General features: G+C 43.5%; 1 protein-coding gene and 1 long non-coding RNA gene across 20 annotated transcripts in view; one reads left to right on the forward strand and one right to left on the reverse strand.

Annotated features, from left to right (window-relative positions):
- The window catches only part of LOC120409229, a 44,515-nt gene extending 26,871 nt beyond the window's left edge, over nt 1-17,644 (reverse strand). For all 3 annotated transcript variants that reach the window (XR_005601218.1, XR_005601219.1, XR_005601217.1), the window contains exon 1: nt 17,478-17,644. This is a non-coding gene — a long non-coding RNA (uncharacterized LOC120409229). The remainder of the gene's footprint in view (nt 1-17,477) is intronic.
- CCDC66 (coiled-coil domain containing 66) overlaps nt 17,216-21,553 on the forward strand; it is a 90,447-nt gene continuing 86,109 nt past the window's right edge. For 7 of the 17 annotated variants that reach the window (XR_005601204.1, XM_039546923.1, XM_039546920.1 and 4 more), the window contains exons 1-2: nt 18,774-18,816; nt 19,097-19,161. Coding sequence is in view for 8 of the 17 variants with exons in the window: in XM_039546923.1 (XP_039402857.1) it covers nt 18,809-18,816; nt 19,097-19,161 (73 nt within the window). In the remaining 9 variants the exon portion in view is untranslated. Of the gene's footprint in view, nt 17,282-17,325; nt 17,483-17,756; nt 17,922-18,771; nt 18,817-19,096; nt 19,162-21,553 lie in introns of those variants that run through there. The other 10 variants (XR_005601207.1, XM_039546926.1, XM_039546927.1 and 7 more) reach the window with 6 other exon arrangements.

A 21,553-nucleotide genomic window follows, 5' to 3' on the forward strand; every position in this document is an offset into this window, starting at 1 on the left:
AACACATGCAGAGAAGAGAGGATCTCTATTCCGCAATATAGGAATGTCTAATTCCTACAGCAGAGGTTCTCAAACTGTGGTCCGTGGACCACCAGTGGTCTGTGAGCTCCATTCAGGTGGTCCGCAGATAGTTCCCTCTAAGGTGTGCGCCTGGGTGGCCGCACACAAGAGAATGAAGGGCCACCCCCTAATTAGCGGAGCTGCGCAAGCATGGCTCCACTAAGTAGGTGCCTGGCCCCTAAGGTGAGGCGGTGGCCTTGGGAGAATAGGAAGTAGGTGGGAGGGGGCAGTGGGGTGAGAAGACAGGGTGGGGGAGAATTTGGGATGTGCAGGGCTGCGGCAGCCAGAGAAAGAGGCGACTTTCCCCAGCTCCGGAGCTGCAGCTGCCGGGAGAGACCTCCCTCCCTCCCAGCCCCAGCTCAGGGGCTCCCATGGCAGGGGAGAGAGGGAGAGACCCCTCTCCTTCCCAGCTCCAGCTCGGGGGCTGCCGCGGCAGGGGAAAGAGGGCACATCAATTGCATTAGAAAGGAAAGACTACTGATATTAAAATATGAGTTGTGTGCTTTTATTTGTAGAACAAAAAACGTTTATTATTAAGGGGTTTTTTATAGAGTGTTTTTATCCAAATTTTCAAGTGGTCCGTGGAAAAAAAAAGTCTGAGAACCACTGCCTCTTTATTCACCTCTTTGATACTAAATGTAGGGTCTCTACTCCATAAAAGTACATTAACTGGGGTTAATTGTTTTTATATTAGATGAAGAGACTGTTGATAATAAGCTAAGCAAACTGTAATTCAAACTCCACGACTGCACTGTCTATTGCAATCCATGTTAAAGATCACTGACTAAAACGATACGATTAACTGTGTTGACCCCCTCCCCAAAATTTAAGAAAGTAGGTACAACTAGAGAAATTTGAGTTAAGCAGATCTTGTTTGAAACATATTCTATAGCAGGGTTTATTCTTTGAAGGGGTCTGTATTGTGACAATAAAGCTGTAATACAGATGAGTCGCATCATATGCGCACTTAACTTACGCAAATTCAACTATACGTGCTCGGGAAAAAAAGCAAAACAAGATACCTGTAAATAGTGCGGGCGATTCCACCCACTATTCCACTCAATGAGCATATGCCCCAAAATGAGCGTGAGATGGGAGACGCGAATCTGCTGTTCCCTCACTCGGTCTCAGTTCCCGTGTGCCTCTCATAGTGTGAGCATCTTGCCATGCTGAGTGTGATTCTAGTGTTTAAAGATACATATTTTTTGTACAACATGGCCCCTAAACGCAAATCAACTACTTCATCTGGTGCTCAACCAAAGAAACAGCGGTCTGTTCCAACGCTGGAGGAAAAACTGTCTGTGTTGGACTTATTGAGAGATGGTATGTCGGTCTCCAACGTGGTGTGTAAATATGGAGGCAACAAATCTAGCATCCGTGCCATCAAAATTCGAGAGAAAGAAATTCGTCAAGCCGTGGCATCAAGTGCTCCAATAACTGCTAAGGTGATGAGCCAGGTGCATGATAAGACTTTAGTGAAGACTGAAAAGGCATTAAACTTATGTCTGGAAGACATGAATCGTAAACATGTGCCTATTGATGGCAACACATTAAGAGAAAAGACTCTTAGCCTCTATGCGCTGTTCAAACCTCCTGCCGAAGAGGGACAGCCTTCTGATGAGAAGGAATTCAAAGCCAGTCAAGGTTGGCTTAACAGTTTTAGGAACCACTTCAACCTCAAGTGGTTGAGTACCCAGAAGCCACCTACTACAGGACAGGCCTAAAAAAAGAAAATAACAGAACACCACTAGCCATCACCTACAGCCCCCAACTAAAACCTCTCCAGCACATCATCAAAGATTTACAACCTATCCTTAGAGATGATCCCTCACTCTCACAGATCTTGGGAGACAAGCCAGTCCTCGCTTATAGACAGCCTCCCAACCTGAAGCAAATACTCACCAGCAACCGCACACCATACAACATAAACACTAACCCAGGAACCTATCCTTGCAACAAAGCCCGATGCCAGCTCTGTCCACATATCCATTCAAGTGACACCATCATAGGACCTAATCACATCAGACAGCTCAGGGGCTCGTACACCTGCACATCTACCAACGTGATATATGCCATCATGTGCCAGCAATGCCCCTCTGCCATGTACATTGGCCAAACTGGACAGTCTCTACGCAAAAGAATAAATGGACACAAATCTGACATCAGGAATCATAACATTCAAAAACCAGTGGGAGAACACTTCAACCTCTCTAACCACTCAGTGACAGACTTGAAGGTGGCAATTTTGCAACAAAAAAACTTCAAAAACAGACTCCAAAGAGAAACTGCTGAACTTGAATTAATATGCAAACTAGATACAATTAACTGTGGCCTAAACAAAGACTGGGAATGGTTGGGTCATTACACCAATTGAATCTATTTCCCTATGTTAAGTTCTCCTCACACCTTCTATGGGCCATCTTAATTATCACTTCAAAAAGTTTTTTCCTCCTGCTAACGATAGCTCATCTCAATTGATTAGACTCTGCCTGTTGGTATGCATACTTCCACCTTTTCATGTTCTCTGTATGTATAAATATCTCCTGTCTGTGTGTTCCATTCTATGCATCCGAAGAAGTGAGCTGTAGCTCACGAAAGCTCATGCTTTAAATAAATTTGTTAGTCTTTAAGGTGCCACAAGTACTCCTGTTTTTTTTTTCAACCTCAAAAACGTTCAGACCACTGGAGAAGCTGCATCTACCAATGAAAAGGCAGCAAAACCCTACCCCAAACAATTAAAGAAAATCATAGAAGAAAAGGGCTATCTTCCAGAACAAGTTTTTAATGTTGACAAGACTGGGCTCTTCTGGAAAAAAAATGCCCAACCGCACTTACATTTCGAAATCAGAAAGACAAGCCCCTGGCTTTAAAGCAGCTAAAGACCGTGTGACTGTGTTGTTCTGTGGCTATGCGGCTGGGCATTTAATAAAGCCGGGCTTGCTCTACAGAGCTGCAAATCCCCGTGCCCAAAAGGTGAGAACAAAAATCTCCTGCCTGTGTTCTGGCAACCAAATAAAAAGGCTTGGGTGATGACAGCATTATTTCTGGATTGGTTCCACAAGTGTTTCATTCCAGAGGTCAAGTGGTACCTCGTAGAGAAAGGACTTGACTTTAATGGTATTGCTGATCTTAGACAATGCTCCTGGCCACTCTGCAGCACTCCGGTTTGCACATAACGACATTGAAGTCGTCCTTCTCCCACCTAATACTCCATCCTCCAACCTCTTGACCAAGGTGTGATTCACTGTTTCAAGGCCACCTACATGAGGCTTACATTCTCACGGATACGTAGTGCTATGGATGCTGATCCCAATCTTAATGTGATGGAGTGTTGGAAGTCCTTCAACATTGCTGATTGCATCACTTGTATTAAAACAGGCAATGGATGCAATCAAGCCTGAAACAGTCAATGCATGTTGGCAAAACCTATGGAAAGAGCGTGTGAATGATTTTAAGGGTTTCCCAACCATTGACAAAGAAGTGAAATGCATTGTTCAGGTGGCCAGGCAAGTAGGTGGTGATGGCTTCGTCGACATCCTTGAGGAAGAAATTGAAGAATTAATTGAGAGCCATAGAGAAACATTGACTAATGAAGAGTTAGAGGAACTGATAAAATCGTCTACAGAAGACTAAGATGACGACAACGAACAGGAAGAGCCAGCAAGTTGGAATCTTCATAAATTTGCTGAAGTGTTCCAAGCAGCAAAAGACTTGAATGATTTAATTTCTGAATACGATCCTTCTATGGAATGAAGCCTCAAAATCACACGTAGGATTCCGGACGATTTGTGACCATATCAAGAAATGTTTGAGCAGCTCAAGAGACAACAGTGACAGTTGCTGATCACCATGTTTTTCAAGGAAAAAAAATCCAGCAGCAGATGAGCCTACACAATCAACTTTTCGAGCTGAACCAGGGCCAACCACTTCATCTACGACTCGCTCTCTGTCACCCAAGCTCTCCGTCACCTCCGTTTCCTGGATCGACATCAAGCCCTGACAACCCCCTGTAATTACCCCTGTAATAAAAAATACAGTACTATAAAATTATATTTTGCATATGTACTCTTTATTATACTGTACATTACTGTATACATTATGGGCAATTTAAGGGATTTTCAAGGGTAATTTTGACTATCGGCGATTTTCACCTTACATGCTGATTTAGAACCTAACCTCCGTGTAAGATGCGACTCCACTGTAGTTAAATTACAGCATGTATATAAGATACAGTTAAATTTCCTAATTTGTTTGAGACAGCATCTCAGTTTAAAGGCTGGACACAATTAGATGCCTTAGAATTCCTATTATCAGCACTAATGCACAATGTATCTCTCTCAGTACTAGTTAGATAATTGCACTACCATAATAGCTGGATAGAATGCTTCTTGTTCTCCACTTTGATAGATGAATATTTTGGGAACATCCTTCCTACAAGAGAGAATCACTACATACCATCTCCTATGAAACAGTTGTTCAGTTAAGGAAACTGGATACTTTGATATTACCAAGGAAATAATTCATGATATTTCAGTAGGATTTCTCCAGGGTATTTTAAAAAGTGGCCTGGCCTTCATACTAATATCAAAAAATGTTTGTATTAAGGGAAGTGTTAACCTTTTTTTTAAATATAGAAAGTCCATTTTTATAAATTATATTCTGTATATTTGGAATAGACATTTTTAAAATGTCATTTAAAAGTATATGAGTTTATTTAATAGTATCTTTACACTAATTAGAAGACATAAAGCAAAATATGATGCATGAAAAATGTATATGGCAAATCTTCATATTGGTTGTTAAAGCAACGTACAAAATTAAACTCATTGGGCCAAATTCATCCTTGATGTAACTATTGAAGTTAATGAATATATTTGCTCCATAGTGTTTCATATACAATTCAAACCACTTCAGATGCAGATTTTAAAAATGTGCATGTTTAAGAGTTTAATTTACAACTTTTGTTGGTAATACAAACCTTGAAGACAGCAATTTTTCTCCGTTGTGATGAATAATTCTATTATGAAGGTCTTACATATGTTTTGAATTATGTATTTTGCTTGTGACAAACTCTGAACCCTATGTGAGATTTTTCTCTTAAAAAAAAAAACCTCACATGTAGACATGTATGAGAACATAGATGAGATACAGTTTTTTATGTAGTTTATCTGTTGGCACATTACAGCAAATTGTGAATATTAACCTATACTCTGGTAAAATGTAAATGGGACTTTTTAATTTTGTAATATAGTTTATATTAAATCTCTTGGAATGTGCATGCTGAAAGATCCCGATTTTAAACAGATGCCACTTTTCAAAGAAGAAAATCATATGCCTTGAACAACCCATATTTTAATTTTCTTCCATTAACCACATTTAATTGATAACTCACAGATAAGTCATCCAAGGGAATTATATTTAGGTCAAGATGCCAAGCATTAGAATTTTGAAACTGAAACTTCATTTCCACATTTCCCATCATAAGGCAACATTTGATCACACCTTTTCCCTACAGAATTCCAGGGTTTTTTAAAATACATATATATTATATTAAAAACCATTAAAAATACTTACAGTTAGACAAATTATAAATATATTTTGATGAGCAACCACCAAGGACTACAGCCTATGTTTATGAAAAAAATCCAAAACAATTATTGGTCTTCTTTCTGCTCTCTTGAGAAGGCAGGAGAACTAATGACTCCATGAAGTCTACTGGGAACCTTATTATGACAGTTTAATTTTCCTTGGAGGGGCTTGTATATCATAGTGATGGGTAGCAGTACAAACCCTAAGATAGATAAATCTTCTCAGGAGAGGTCAGGCATATATTATTTTCCATGATACGGGATAGGAAAGTCCATCAAATACAAAACTCTGAACCTCTCTTACAGGTGGAGATACAGTCCCAAGGCATTTTACTAAGTTAGCCATAAATGTCTATCAGGAAGAGAATCACTTGTCTGTGTTATTTTCAAACCATGCATGTAAATCCATATTTTTGTGTCCTGTGATCTACAGTGGTATGTAAGGCCATGTGTACTTCATAGCACATTTTCTAACCTATTCAAATCAAAACATTTTAAAAAACCCTGCTACAAGATTTCCAAATGGCATCCTTGATTACCTCCTGGCACCCATTTCTTAACTGGATTCTAAATCTGTAATTGGGAAGAGATGTAAATGCATAATCCTTCCCCTCTTGAAGTCCTCTGAGAAGAATGGTAACAGGAAGGGAATGCAAGCTTATTGGTGTTTTTCTGGGTAGAGAAGCTGGAGAGGAACCAGTGAGACAGCAGGAATAGTCTGGGTCTTTCAGGCTGGGAAATATCAGTACATGGGTGCCAAGAGGATAAGAGAGTCTGTTATGGACAGAAGTTGTAAAGGCAGTGGGAGCCATTTCAGGCTGAGTGGAATGGAGGCAGCGCTAGGGATATGGAGGCTGATGAAACATCTTCTTCCCTCCTCCCAGCATACAAAGATTAATCTCTTAACTTCTGATAACAGTGTAGCTCAGCTTCTTTTCCCCTGCCCCCCTCATTCATGATATGAAAACACACAATAATTTGAACTGCTCTAGAGTTTTATAACTTTGCTGTAGTTAAGGGCAGAAACAACTGGGCATATGAAAAGCAAGTATGAAGTAAGGGGAAAATTCTTGATTTTATCTACATAGTTCCTGGCGTTTACTTATGATAAATATTGCCCACTACACCTCAACAGCAATAACTCACATTTTAGTCCCTTAAAAAAAATAAAAAACCATGTACAGCCAATAGCAAAAGAAGAACAACAAAAATAGGTGCTTAAGTGCCTTCAGGGATGAATACATTATGAGACCACAAATCAAATTCAGAGCTGGGGTAAATAAGTGAAACTATTGACTTTGACTATACCAACTTACTCCAGTTCTCAAATTTTCCATTAGAATCTCAGGCGAGAGAGTATGGGTTTGAGTGCTGTATAGGGAGAGAGGAAATGAGGACAAATTCTTCTTTTGGATGTGAGCACATAACTCCCGTTTATTTTAGTCAGAGATGTGTGCACCCCAGGCAGAACTTAGATATAAGGGAATAAATGTCCAGTGAAAGATATATACTTTTATGCTGTTTTCTTACAGATAAGTATATTGCTAGAAAGAGTCAAATGAAGGAATTGTTTAGGTCAGGGGTGGGCAAACTATGGCCCGCAGGCCAGAACCTGCCCACCAGCCATTTTAATCTGGCCCTCAAGTTCCCGCTGGGGAGCAGGGTCTGGGGCTTGCCCCACTTCGGCACTCCAGCATGGGAGCAGGGTTGGGGGCCGGTCCACACGGCTCCTTGAAGCAGCAGCCTGGCCCCCACTCTGGCTCCTATGCATAGGGGCACATCCAGGGGGCTCTGCTCTGAAAGCTGCCCCCGCCCTAAGTGCCACCCCTGCAGCTCCCATTGGCCAGGAACCGCAGCCAATAGGAGCTGCAGGGGAGGTGCCTGCGGATGGGGCAGCACACAGAGACGCTTGACTGCACCTCCACGTAGGAGCCGGGGGGGGGCATGTCGCTGCTTCCGGGAACCGCTTGAGGTAAGCGCTGCCCAGACCGTGCACCTCTGACCCCCTCCCCGCACCCCATTCCCAGCCCTGATCCCCCTTCCACCCTCCGAACCCCTCGGTCCCAGCCCGGAGCCCCTTCCTACACCCCAAACTCCTCATCTCCAGCCCCACCCCAGAGCCCTCACCCCCCACGCCACCCCAGAGCCTCCTCCCACACTCCTAATTTCTGGCCCCAACCAGACCTCTCACCCCCTCCTGCACTCCAACCCCAATTTTGTGAGCATTCATGGCCTGCCATACAATTCCTATTCCCAGATGCGGCCCTTGGGCCAAAAAGTTTACCCACCCCTGGTTTAGATAGTCACTATTACAGAATAATCCCCCTAATCTTATTGTTATCCTTATTCAGATATTTTAATCTTAAAGACAGCATGAAACAATTCCTTCATGACTCCCTAAGGGATGGCTTAAAGTTTTAAAGAAGTTTGGTGACTCTGAACCAGTTGTTCAGATACAGTAGAGCAAGTATTTTTATTTTTCCTCTTATCTCAGAGCTGGTGGTCATTCTTGATAGCACCCTCGTGCTGACATAGAGACAAGCATTGTGGGAGCAATGAATGGGATCATGACAGTCCTGGAGCAGCTTGTCATAACAGAAGTTAAAATGGATATTTGGGACATGGGATAGGTTCAGGGAGAGGAGACAGGTAACTTAGTTTTGGCTTCTCTGATTCTCACAACCACTTTCTCAGTCTCTTGGGTAAATATGTAATCAGACAGTTTTGCCAAAAGAATAATTATTAAGGGGAGAAAACATGTGCAGGATCAGGGTTTATTATGAAAGTGATGAAATGCTCCAATGATGATGTAATCATTACATTTCTCTACAACTATAAAATTTGCAGTCTTCTCACAAGGGCTGAAAACATTTAAAAACATTCTTGCAACATAAAACATCAGACAATATAACATTATAGCCTACCCGTACTATATATTTTCTGACTGTCTCATGTGTATGTGCAGTAGCACTCAGAGACAGTGGCAGATATATAGCTTGATCAATAAGAACCCTTCATCCATGGCTTCATATGTAAAGGTTTCGAATATTCTTTTCTATTTACCAACCACAGGCTACAATGAAGAAAGTGATTTTAGAAGACAGAATTGTTCTGCAGCAGGAATTTTAGGATTCTTTTCAGATTCGTTATGAAGGAACTGTTAAGTTAATGTATTCTGCCTTTGACATTTACCCCATTCTGGGACCTTCAGTTCCCCTCTGTACAGTATACATTTCCTAGATTGTCTCAGGATTATTTTTTTTAAATCCCAAAACCAAAGCCATGTATATTATAAGGCTACTTGATCTTGTGTGACAAGGCCCTGCTCTGTAGCAGAGCTGCTCCAAATTGTATGGCAGACTGGGAATTATGCAACAAAAATAATGAGGCATCTTTTCCTGTCAGAGCTGCCCATCCTCTATTTCTCAGACAAGATCTGGTGGGGCAGCTTGCTCATCTTTGGTGTCCTGAAATACAAAGCATCTACCTCTTGCTGCCTCCTGCTCTGTCCTGTTGTCAGCAGCAGGCATTGAGACCCACTGAACTCACTCTGGTGAGGAAACATATAAGTAGTAGAAATGGAGTATGAGCACAAAACGGCAGATGGACAAACTAAAAAGCCAGAAGATCTAGCTATAACTTTTATACTGACATCCATCACCAGAGCATCTGGCAGGAAAAAAAAAATGGTTACTCACCTTCTCGTAACTGTTGTTCTTTGAGATGTGTTGTTCATGTCCATTCCAATCAGGTGTGCGTTCGCACACATGCACAGTAGCTGGAGAATTTTTCCCTTAGTAGCATCTGTGGGTCAGCCTGGGCACCCCCTGAAGTCGCGCCTTCCTGGTGCTCAATATAGAGCCCTGCCAACCCGCCACCCCCTCAGTTCCTTCTTGCCAGCTACTCCGACAGAGGGGTAGGAGGGTGGGTATTGAAATGGACATGCACAACACATCTTGAAGTACTGCTCTACCAAAGGCCGCATCATCTCCAGTCTGCTGAGTAATCGCATAGTGTGTGGTGAAAGTGTGGATGGAGGACCACGTCGCTGCTCTGCAGATTTTCTGAGAAGGGACCTGCACCAGGAATGCTGTTGATGAAGCCTGCGCCCTGGTAGTGTGTGCAGTGATTGGGGGTGCAGGAACCCCCACCAGGTTGTAGTACACATGAATGCAGGAAGTGTCCCATGACGAAATGCGTTGTGACAACACAGGCAGACCTTTCATTCTGTCCGCCACTGCCATGAATAACTGGACTGATTTTCTGAACCGCTTCATTCTCTTGATGTAAAAGGCCAGCGCCCTGTGGACATTCAAGAGAGTGGAGTCTCTGCTCCCTGACACTGGAATGAAGCTTAGGGTAGAATACCAGGAGAAAGATGTCCTGGTTGATGTGAAACTGTGACACACCTTCGGGAGGAAAACAGGGTGAGGCCTGAGCTGAACCATGTCCTTATAGAACACGGTATAAGAAGGCTCTGATGTTAGAGCCTTAAGCTCAGACACCCTCCTGGCCGAGGTTATCAGCACCAGGAACACCACCTTGTAAGAGAGGTAGAGCAGGGATAGGGTGACCAGACATCCTGATATCGGGACAGTCCTGATTTTAGGGAACTTGTCCCACGTCCTGACCTTACATTGGTTGGGATGCCCTTTGTCCCAATATCAGGGACCGTCCAGACCACAGTCGCGGCACCGCAGCTGTGGCGCCTCCACTCACCGCTTCCTGGGGCACCTCCCGGCGCCTGCCCGCTGGCAGGAACACCGCGTGCTGCAGGGGCAGGGCTTGCAGGCGCTGGGAGCAGGAAGAGAACCCTCCCCCATCCCCACCTGACCCGCAACCCTAGGAGCCAGAGGGACCAGCCTGTCGGTTGCTTCCTGGGATGGGAGCCGTCCCAGGTGAGCACCGCCGGGACTCCCCACCTTGCCCCCTGGAAGGTCCCTCTGGCTCCTAGGGTGGGGGGGTTCTGCGTGCTGCCGGCACCTGCAAGCCCCGCCCCAGCGCTTTTCCTGGCCAGTGGGAGCCATGGAGCTCGCGCTTGTGGCGGGTGCAGCACGTGGAGAGTCTGGAGACTCCCCTCGCTGCTCTCACCCTAGAAGCCAGAGACCTCCCAGCAGGGCTGGTGAGTGCAGCCAGGGAAGGGGGCAGGGTGTGATGGAGTGAGTGTCTGGGAGGTGTGTGGGGGGTGCTGGGCTGTGAGGGTGTGGAGGGTGTTGGGCTGTGACAGTGTGGAGGGCACAGGGCAGTGGGGGAGGTTTGTGTGTGTCAGGGCACTGGGCAGTGCAGGTCTGTGTGGGGCATTGTGTAGTTGTGGTAGTGGCGATGTGGGTAAGGGCACTGGAGAAAGAAAGGGAGGGAGGGGAAATCTGTGTGTATTGGGAAACTAGTGAGTGGGGGGTTGTGTGTGTGGGGTGCTGGGCAGCTGCGGTGGGGTTATGGGCAGGGGGGTGCTGGGTGGAGTGTGTGCGCACAGCACTGTGCATTTGGGGTGGAAGGGTTGTAGTGGGCTCTGGGCATAGTGGATCCAGAGGGTGCTGGGCAGGGGAGCTGTGTGGTGCAGCATGGGTCCACCCTCAACAGGAAGGGGCACGCTGGTAGCACAGGGCCAGGCGGACCAGTATGCCTCTAACTCCGGTCGGGGCTGTGCATCCGTGTCTGTCTCCCCCACCCCCTGCTCGACCAATGTGTCCTGGAATTTCACTCTTGCAATCTGGTCACCCTAAGCAGGGAGCATGTCGCTAGGAGTTCAAAGGGCAGTCCCATGAGTCGGGACAGGACCAGGTCAAGGTCCCAGGCTGACGGACATGAGGGTAGAGCTTGTCGAGCCCTTTTAAAAACTGGCTAACCATGGGGTCAGCAAACACCGAGTGGCCCTCCTGGCTTGGGTGGAAGGCCGAGATGGCGGCTAAATGTACCCTTACTGACAACACAGAAAGTCCCTGCTGCTTCAGATGGAGTAGATAGTCCAGAATGAGCGGAATGGAGGCAAGCGTCAGGTACGAATGGCACTGCCTCGACCAGACTGAAAGTCTCTTCCACTTGGCAAGGTAGGTAGCTCTTGTAGAGGGTTTTCTGCTGCCAAGGAGGACCTGCCTAACCTGGTTTGAAAGGAAAGCTTCATCAGGTTCAACCATGGAGCTTCCATGCTGTGAGGTGAAGCAACTCGAGGCTTGGATGTTGAAGACGACTGTGATCTTGCATCAGAAGATCCGGGAAGAGCGGCAGGGTGACTGGGGCTTCCACGGACATGTCTAGGAGAAATGTGTACCAGTGCTGGCGGGGCCAGGCTGGAGCTATCAATATGACCTGAGTTCGTTCCTTCTGATCTTGAGGAGCACCTTGTGAATGAGCAGTATGGGAGGAAATGCATATAGGAGACCACCTCCCCAATGGGGGGAGGAACCCGTCCGCTCTGAAGCCCGGGCTGTGATTTTGTAAGGAGAACTACTGCTGGCACTTCCTTTTGTGTTGCGGGTCGAATAGGTCTATCTGGGGAAGACCTCACTTCTGGAAGATTATGTTTGTGACGTCTGGGCGAAGGGACCACCTGTGGCTGTGAAACGTACCGGGAAGGTATGACACTTGCAGGTGTACTGAATATTCTACACAGAAGTCCCAGAGCATGAGGGCTGCCTGGCACAGGGGAGAGGAGCGTGCACCCCCGTTTGTTGATATAGAACGTTGCTGTTGTGTTGTCTGTCAGGACTGATACACACTGTCCCATTAAGTATGCTCGGAAGGTCTGGCATGCTAGGCAGACTGCTCTCAACTCTCTGATGTTGATGTGGAGAGCCATGTCCCCCTGGGACCAGAGACCTTGAGTCCTGCAGTCTCCTAGGTGTGCTCCCCAACCCAAGTCTGATGTATCCATCACTAGTGAAAGAGACGGTTGTGGACTGGCGAAGGGGACACCTGAGCACACCTCCTGAGGGTTGAGCCACCACAGGAAGGAGTCAAGGACCAGGCGAGGCAGGGTCATTATCCTGTCCAAGCTATCTCGGGCTGGGCAATACACTGACGCGAGCCACGACTGAAGAGGTCAAAGCCTGAGTCTGGTGTGCTGTACCACATAGGTACAGGCAGCCATGTGTCCCAGAAGCTTCAGGCAGTTTCTTGCTGTGGTAGTGGGAAACTGTCTGAGGCCTCGAATGATGTCAGCCAGGGAAACCTGGAAACTAATTATGTACAGCATAAGTAAAGAACTGCTAAGTTGCTTGCCAAAGCAAGATCAAGGGGGAAGTTCCAGCTATTGTCACTAGCGGTAAGAAGGAACTAAGGGGGTGGTGGCTCGGTAGGGCTCTATATTGAGTGACTCCAGGGGGCACCAAAGCCGACCCACGGATGCCGCTAAAGAAAAATTTATCCGGCTATTGTGCACGTGCACACACACACACACACACACACCTGACTGGAATGGACATGAACAAGCACTTGAAGAAGAACTGACATTACTGTGACAAAGAGTCCTGTGGCACCTTATAGACTAACAGATGTATTGGAGCATAAGCTTTCATGAGTGAATATTCACTTTGTCAGACGCTGCGTCTGACGCAGTGGGTATTCACCCATGAAAGCTTATGCTCCAATACGTCTGTTAGTCTATAAGGTGCCACAGGACTCTGTCACTTTTTACAGAGCCAGACTAACATGGCTACCCCTCTGATACTTGACATTACTGTGGAACCAAAAGGAAAAAAATACAATAAAGAGTGGCATCTTGGCAAAAGGGTAGCAATTTGGGCAGATGTATAATCGCAACATATGGAACTCGCCTAAAACAGAACAGCAGCACTAGATCAATATTATTTAGGAGGATAGGATTAAAATTCAAAATGATCTGGACAAACTGGAGAAATGGTCTGAAGTAAATAGGATGAAATTCAATAAGGACAAATGCAACGTACTCCACTTAGGAAGGAACGATGAATTGCACACATACAAAATGGGAAATGACTGCCTAGGAAGGAGTACTGGGGAAAGGGATCTGGTGGTGATAGTGGATCACAAGCTAAATATGAGTCAACTGTGTAACGCTGTTGCAAAGAAAGCAAACATCATTCTGGGCTGTATTAGCGGGAGTATTGCAAGCAAGACATGAAAAGTAATTCTTCTGTTCTACTCTGCGCTGCTTAGGCCTCAACTGGAGTATTGTGTCCAGTTCTGGGCGCCACATTTCACAAAAGATGTGGACAAATTGGAGAAAGTTCAGAGAAGAGCAACAAAAATGATTAAAGGTCTAGAAAACATGACCTATGAGGGAAGTCTGAAAAAACTGGGTTTGTTTAGTCTGGAGAAGAGAATATTGAGAGGGGATATGATAACAGTTTTCAAGTACATAAAAGGTTGTTACAAGGAGGAGGGAGAAAAATTGTTCTTAACTTGTGAGGACAGGACAAGAAGTAATGGGCTTAAATTGCAGCCAGGGCGGTTTAGGTTGGACATTAGGAAAAACTTCCTAACTGTCAGAGTGGTTAAGCACTGGAATAAATTGCCTAGGGAGGTTGTGGAATCTCCATCATTTGAGGATTTTTAAGAGCAGGTTGGACAAACACCTCTCAGGGATGGTCTAGACAATACTTAAGTCCTGCTTTGAGTGCAGGGGACTGGACTAGATGACCTCTCGAGGTCCCTTCCAGTTCTATGGTTTAGATGGTAACCTCTTTTTAGATTGTAAGACCTTTGAAGCAGGAACCTTATCTTCAAACTTGTCTGGAAAAAAAGTCTAGCAAATTGCTGGTGCTTTCTGAAAAAAAAATTAATTGATAAAATAGCCTGGAGATAATGAAAAAATCATTGTTTTAAAAGGAAACTTTTAAAAACTGGTGTTTGCAGACTGCTTAAAATAAATTTTCCTCCATGAGAAAGTCAAAATTTTGCAGATATGCTTGAAACTATACTGCCACCTGCTGGCTTAAATTGAGACTGGAAATGATACTACATTCTATTTTGTTTAAAAAATGAAACTTTGCTGTTGGAACACTATATTTGAAGTTGTGAAGAAAGAATATAGTTGGAAAACATACTGACAGATTTAAGACCATATCTCCTTCCCCCACTGTAAACAGTTCTCAAAAGACAGCCTTGAGGATCTCCACACTCCTGCCACCATAGAGCAATGGTCTAGGGGTCCCATCCATTACTATATAAAACTACTCTGCTCAAACCTAATTTGTTTGGATTTTGTGCAACAAATCAATATTTGGTCACCATATACAGTAACGATATACCTCAATGCATTGAGCTAGAGTGTAGCCCAGTCTGAAACACAGCTATTTTGAACATGGAGAAAGACATGTCCTTGTCCCAAATATTTTACAATCTAAATTAGACATACAATACAGTTTACAAATACAATATATTCTCTGAACAGATGGTCAAACCTCAAAATGGCACAGAATTTTGTTTTAAAAATTTTGGTATATTATCATCTTTGAAATGAAGAAGTCTAATTTTCCCCAGTATTTTGTTTTCAGATATTCTTCAGATATTCAGACACCATGATGATGAAAAAATATCATCAATAAATAAAATAAAATAAATTCAGCCCCAGCAGCTGTGTCTCTAAAAAGCTAAATTGTATCCTGTAATCAAATATAGCATTTCCTCTATTTACAGAACTTAAATTCAATTTTAGCAGCTTACTGAGAAAAGTTTCTTGTGTTGATTCTCTTTTCCTTCCTTATTCTGGTCCTTAAAATGATCTCATCAGATCAAGGAGTTAGAACCTAAAAATACCTTTGGATCTAGTCAGTCCAAGATTGGCTGTTTGGCTTTTTTTTTTTTTTTTAGATCAACAATAGCATACTACTACATAGGAAGGTGCATTTGGATGGAAACCGGTAAAAGTCTGTTAAATATGAGATGAGTTAGTATGGCACAGTAATTATCCAAAGTAATTCCAAATAGCATCAGATAAATTAGGTTTTTTGTACATGTCAAATCCAGCCTGATTATCCATCATTATCTGACTGCCACTTACTTGTATCAGGACAAATCTTGTGGTCCTTATTCAGGCAAAATTCCTGTTGATTTCAGCGGGAGTTTTAAGTAAGAACTCCAGTATATGATTCATTATATTCAGGCTGAGGCCAAATACTTACTTTGCATTGCTATTCAGGACACTATTAGAATATGTGCTTACTTCCTTTGAAATCAAGAGGATATAAGCACATTTCATTTTAAGTATGAGTTTAAATGTTGCCTTGAATAGGGATGGACACAAGTAGATGCTTAAACGCTTTCCTGAATCAGAGCCTAATCCCCGCTATGAAGTCATAAGTAATTCTCCCTGAAAAAGTAGTAAAAACTTCAGGATTCCGATTAAAAAATAATTAAGTTTCCAATTAAAAAATAATAGTATTTTTCATATGCCCTGTTATTAAAGAAACTATGTCAAGGAAGCAATAGGTTACAGGGTGCTCAATGTCCTACTCCTGAAACATTTCCCATAAAGCATCATTGATGGCAATACAAAGGTAGGGAGCTGCAATTCTAGCTGTTCAATAGGAGACAAGGGAAGAGATGTCCAAGGAGGACAAAGTCAGCTGAAGACTATGTACTAAGGAACTGATCCTCAAGGTGTTAAGAGGCCACTTTCAAAACACTGGCCCTTATCTGACCACTTTTAAACACTTAACCCAACATTTTCAAACCTGACTGACTAGAGCTCATCACCCAACCAATACGTGACATCTAAATGAGTAGCCTGATTTTCAACAGTAGCAAGCAACCATAGCTCCCTATCTATTCCTCTAGCAAAAAAAATAATACTTTTGTAACAAGAAAACCCCATACTAAGTAAAGTGTTGAGTCTAGTGAAAGTCACTCACATGTGTAACTGCACAACTGGGCCCTTAGTTGATTTTTAATATATTATTAATAATTTGGTCTAGACCCCCCCAATTTTTAGTAAGTTGGGGAGTGACAGATTCCCAACCAGTTTGAATACATGTGTATCCCCAATGAACTATTGTGTGCTTTTATTCCCCCTCCCAAATATTCTTAAAATACTTTTGTACCTACTGCATTTTTCTCCCCAACCAAAATTAATAATAAAGAACATAGTAATAATAATCATGATTTGGGCCTCAAGCCAGCATGGAAACCCACACCAAGCTTTGTCCATGCAAACCCAGGGCTGCCCAGAGGCTTCAGGGGGCCTGGCGCAAAGCCATTTCGGGGGGCCCCGTCCATAAAAAAAAGTTACAATACTATAGAATACTATATTCTTGTGGGGGCCCCTGCTAGGCCAAATTGCCCCACTTGCTCCCCCTCACCCCTCCGTGGCCCTGTGCAAACCTCACTGCAGAATTAGGGTTTCTGTATGTCCCCTCCCCCAGTTAATATTTTACGCAGGATACAAAACTAACAGAGAGTTTGCATCTACCCCTCCCCCACTCCAATACATCTTCATACTGTTATGTCCCATTACCACCCCCGCCGCCAACCGCCCTACTAGCAGTTCTGTATCTAGGGCAGCCCCATAGGCGCGCGGTACCCGCGGCGGCGGCTGTTGGAACAGCCCCGCGAGGCCCCTGCGTCACCCGCTCAGCAGCGCGCGGCCGGGGCGGGGGCGAAGCTCCGGACTCCAGCCCCCACAATGCCTCGCACGCAGGCGAAGCCAGCCCCGCAGTGTAAGGGGCGCTCATTGGCGGGAGGGCCCGAGCCTCGGGGAAGCCTATCACCTCCCGTCTCATTGTGCGGTGGCAGCAACCAACGTACACACACTTGGGCTCCCGGCAGCGGCCTCGGTCTCGCTCCAGCCGTGCTGCCGCCTCTAAGAGGGTTGTCGCCTCATCCCGCGGGTGTAGCAGGGGAAGGGCCATGAACCTGGGGTAAGCAGGGCAGTGCCCGGCTTTTGGCTCCTCTGCGCTGGGCGTGTCTGTCCCCGTGGTCTGGCTCTCCAGAATGACCCGCTCCCCCAAGTCGGGCAGGGCTGTGCCTCGCCCCGCCTGCGGCTAACGGACTTCCACAGTCAGGGCTAGGGCCTGCAAAACGGTGTCATGTAAAACGTGCGACGTGACGTGTCGGCACCTGGGTTTGTTCTGGCAGGTGACGTCTCAGAGACGCCCCGGCAACGTCTGATGCGCCCCCCTCCCCACCGCCAAGTTCATGTTTTGTTTGCTCTTTGTCCAGGGTATTCAGTGGGTTGCGCTGGGTACGTTATTCTGTGCCTCACGACTCGGTGTAAAGTCCCTCCCTGGGACTGCGGCTATCATAAGCCTGTAGCGGGTTATAAGAGGTAGTGGCTGTTGGAAGTAAAAAATCCGCTAGGTAAGGGAAGGATTCTGACCTTTAACTGTCAGCCTTTACTCCCAGTTCTTCCAACTAGGATTTTCACGGGTGGTTCCCCCCCGTAAACACTAGTTTACGTGGCCCATTAGTGATGCTCTCAATGGTCAATTTATGCATACTCTACTAATTTCACTTCAGTTTGGCTCAGTATCAGTGGCCCCAAGAATTCAAAAATCATGAATCAGGCCTAAAATATCGTGATCTTAGCATAAAAACAATGAAGTTTTTTTTTAAGTGTTCTTTTTATTTACCTTGTAGTATTCAAGCATTTAGGGTTCATGTTTTCTGGCTTTTCTATGCAACTATGAGGCCTAGAAAGCTACTTTTTTTTTTTTTTTTTTTTTAATGAAAGCTAAGATTCACAGATTATTGGATTTTGACAGCCAGGGCTCCAAGAAAAATACCATGACTCAAAAGAGCTGACAACACTCCTGCCTTAATATTAGGATTAATATCTCAAACTATTTTTGTTTTCAGTAAGAACTGGGATTTCAGTAAAATAGAGTTCAGATGTTTAAATGTAAGATTCAAAGAAAAAATTGTAAATCTTTAACATTAATTTTCATTTCCTGGAGGGCTGCCCAGTGTTTTTCTTTTATTTTTGAAGAATCCTCTCTCTCAACGGTATGGAGTATATTAGAATATGAAGACAATTTACATTTTTAATTTAAATAATATTTATTATAAAAATAATTTAAAAACAGTACTGTTTTTAAAATGTTGTCTTCCACCCAGTTGTTGCCATCGCTCAGGCTTCTTCCGTGCTGAAATTAACATGGTTTATATTGTTTAACATATTGTTCTTTAGTTCACCACTTTATCAATTATCCCATTACCCATCTCTTGGATCAGGTCAGAAATCAGACATGACAAGGTATGAATATATTGAAATTTGTCAGCCCAATTTAGATATATATTGAGATGTACAGGCTTAAAAGCACCAGCACTTGAGTAGAATTGCTATCTCCCAATATTTGCATATTTATAAGAAGGAACTGCTTAAGTTTGTATTTAATATAAACATAGAATATGAAATGGTGATATGAGCTAAGTGTCTTGAGAGCACCTCTCTCCTTGTGCCATAATCTCACATACGTTGCTGATGATGATTTCAGATACAGAAGAGGTTAGCTGTTTTTGTTGTTGTTTTACAGAGATGGATTAAAGCTTGAAACTGAAATTTTGGATGGAAAACCTCGGCTAATTTTGGCTTCATATGGTATGATTTTTATTATGTATAATCGTTAAGTTCAATTGTCTCTAATACATTTAAAATCTCCTTGAAGATCAACAAAATTGATCATATCTTGTTATAAAGGTTAAGTATTAATGTTTTGTATAGTGATGTGAAAGAACTATTCAAGGTTTTGATGAAATATTCTGTACATTGTTATTTATGGGTCCTAATAGTCACAATAGCATGGGTTTGTATTTGACTTTCCATAAATCATGCATTGCCAGCCATATGTACTGTCTGACAATAATGGTTTTGATCATCACAAATATTGATCAGTTGGCAAAGTCTAAGATAGTCTCAGCTCAGCTCTCAGCAGTCTTTTGGCTCTTCTTGTGCATCCAGAGATAAATTGACCATTATATATAGATTGACCTGATTTGAGGAATACTTCCATATCTTTACAATGCTGTATTTAAACAGAGGGAGCATGTTAAAAAAAACTTTTTTGTAAACATAGTTCCTTCTAAGTTGCAAGGCACTGCAGCTTTCTCTGAGGTTTGGAATGAGTCACTAACCACAGGACAAAACTTTGTGAACATTTTTACTTTTAAAAACCAAAATATTTAGGCCACTTCTCATTCTTGCTGATGAGATGCAAAAATCTCTTTTCCAGTATTTGTTCATTATTAAATGGCTTGAATGGAATGCATTGCTTTTACAGTAATAACCCAGCATCAAAGTATATGATCATATTCTGTTAAGAAGGCAACTGGGAACAATTTTGATTTCTTGAAGGGTCAGCTATCCATATTGCTGACTAGCATAGATATTAGTCAAAAAAATATAAATGCAGGATGTCGTAAGTGGAGTGGACAGTAGCACAGGTAAACTCAATAAGTTGTGCAAGTCATTCATAAATAAACCCGAAATCTAATGTTCAGAATAAAACACTGCTAATTTATATCTAAGTATAAATCCCCTTTCCCAAAATCTCCCAGGGTTCACTACATAGCTGCCAGAAGCCTGAAGATCTCCGCCTTTTCCCCTCTCTTTAAAGCCATCTTCCAGGTTCTGCATTTACCATATTTTTGTCCAGGGAAGACTTTATGGGATTACTTTCTGAGCCAATCAATGCCAGTCAGTCTGCTATAGACATTGTTAACCACGTTAGCATGCTTCCCTCCTCTTCTCTTTTTCCTTCTGGACTGTAGATGCTACATCTGGCAATCTCCCCACCTTTATGGGCCTCAGTGAATTGGAACCAGTAGTCATTCCAGAATGCTCTCACAAAGCAAGATAGAATGCTACCCTTTAGCCACTGGATTGGCATTACATTAAAAAAATAAAATGCAAAATCTTGTCCAAGAAAAGCTATTTTTATAATGTTCATGAGACTGATGTAAACAGCAGTGATATTCAGCTAAATTGTATCAGGTTACATTTATGAATTTCAGTTTCCTATACAATATTAAAATTTCCAAACAGCAGTGAGACTTTAATCAGTAACATCTTGTGGTGGCTTAAGACACCCAGTTTCAAATAAATTATTGTGTGTGTCTTTTACACAGTAACAGTGGAGAGAAGAAGCCATTTAAATGAAAAAGAAAATGAGACTGTAGAGTCAGAAATAGAGGCAGGGAGATTCAAAGTCAGGCATACTGGCTAAAGCTACTTTGAATTCATTATTTTTAAGCTGACTAGATTTCAGGATAATGGTGCCCCTAAACAGAGGATCTTTACTTGTCCCTCATATAGATGCAAACTGTGCTGCAGTTTCTGTGGCTGAGTAATCCTCTAGCCAGTGGTTCTCAAACTTTTGTATTGGTGACCCCTTTCACATAGCCTCTGAGTGCGACCCCCCTTATAAATTAAAACACACACTTTTTTACATTTAACACCATTATAAATGCTGGAGGCAAAGCGGGGTTTGGGGTGGAGACTGACAGCTTCCGACCCCCCATGTCATAACCTCACGACCCCCAGTTTGAGAACCCCTGTTCTAGACAAACCCTAGATTCCACCCTTTCACAGTAAAAGGAAGTCCACAATAAAACAAATGCTTACCAAAGGGCTCTTTCAAGGGGATGTTTCTGCTCCTCACTGGAGAGATGCTGTTAGCAGCCCTACTCTCTGCAGGTCTCCCTCTTACGAAGCAGAACAGCATCACAAAAAATCTTACTCCCTCCAGTTTCTCAGTGTTATGAGGGCAGGCACCGTATACTCATGCCTCCTGTCCCAGCATTCCTTGCTATATAGTCTGTTATTCCCACGGGCTTTCTGAGAACTGCAGTTCCTGCTTATTTGGTTTTGGGTTGGTGAGCAGAGCCCACCAGGACAACAAACTCCCTCTTCTCCCCTCCTCAAGTAAGGCAAGAGGCCACAGCGCCTATTCGGAACTATGATCCCAGAATACCTTCATTTCAGACTGAAACTG

This window comes from Mauremys reevesii, linkage group 7 (assembly GCF_016161935.1).
Source record: "Mauremys reevesii isolate NIE-2019 linkage group 7, ASM1616193v1, whole genome shotgun sequence".
Classification (NCBI taxonomy): Eukaryota; Metazoa; Chordata; order Testudines; family Geoemydidae; genus Mauremys; species Mauremys reevesii.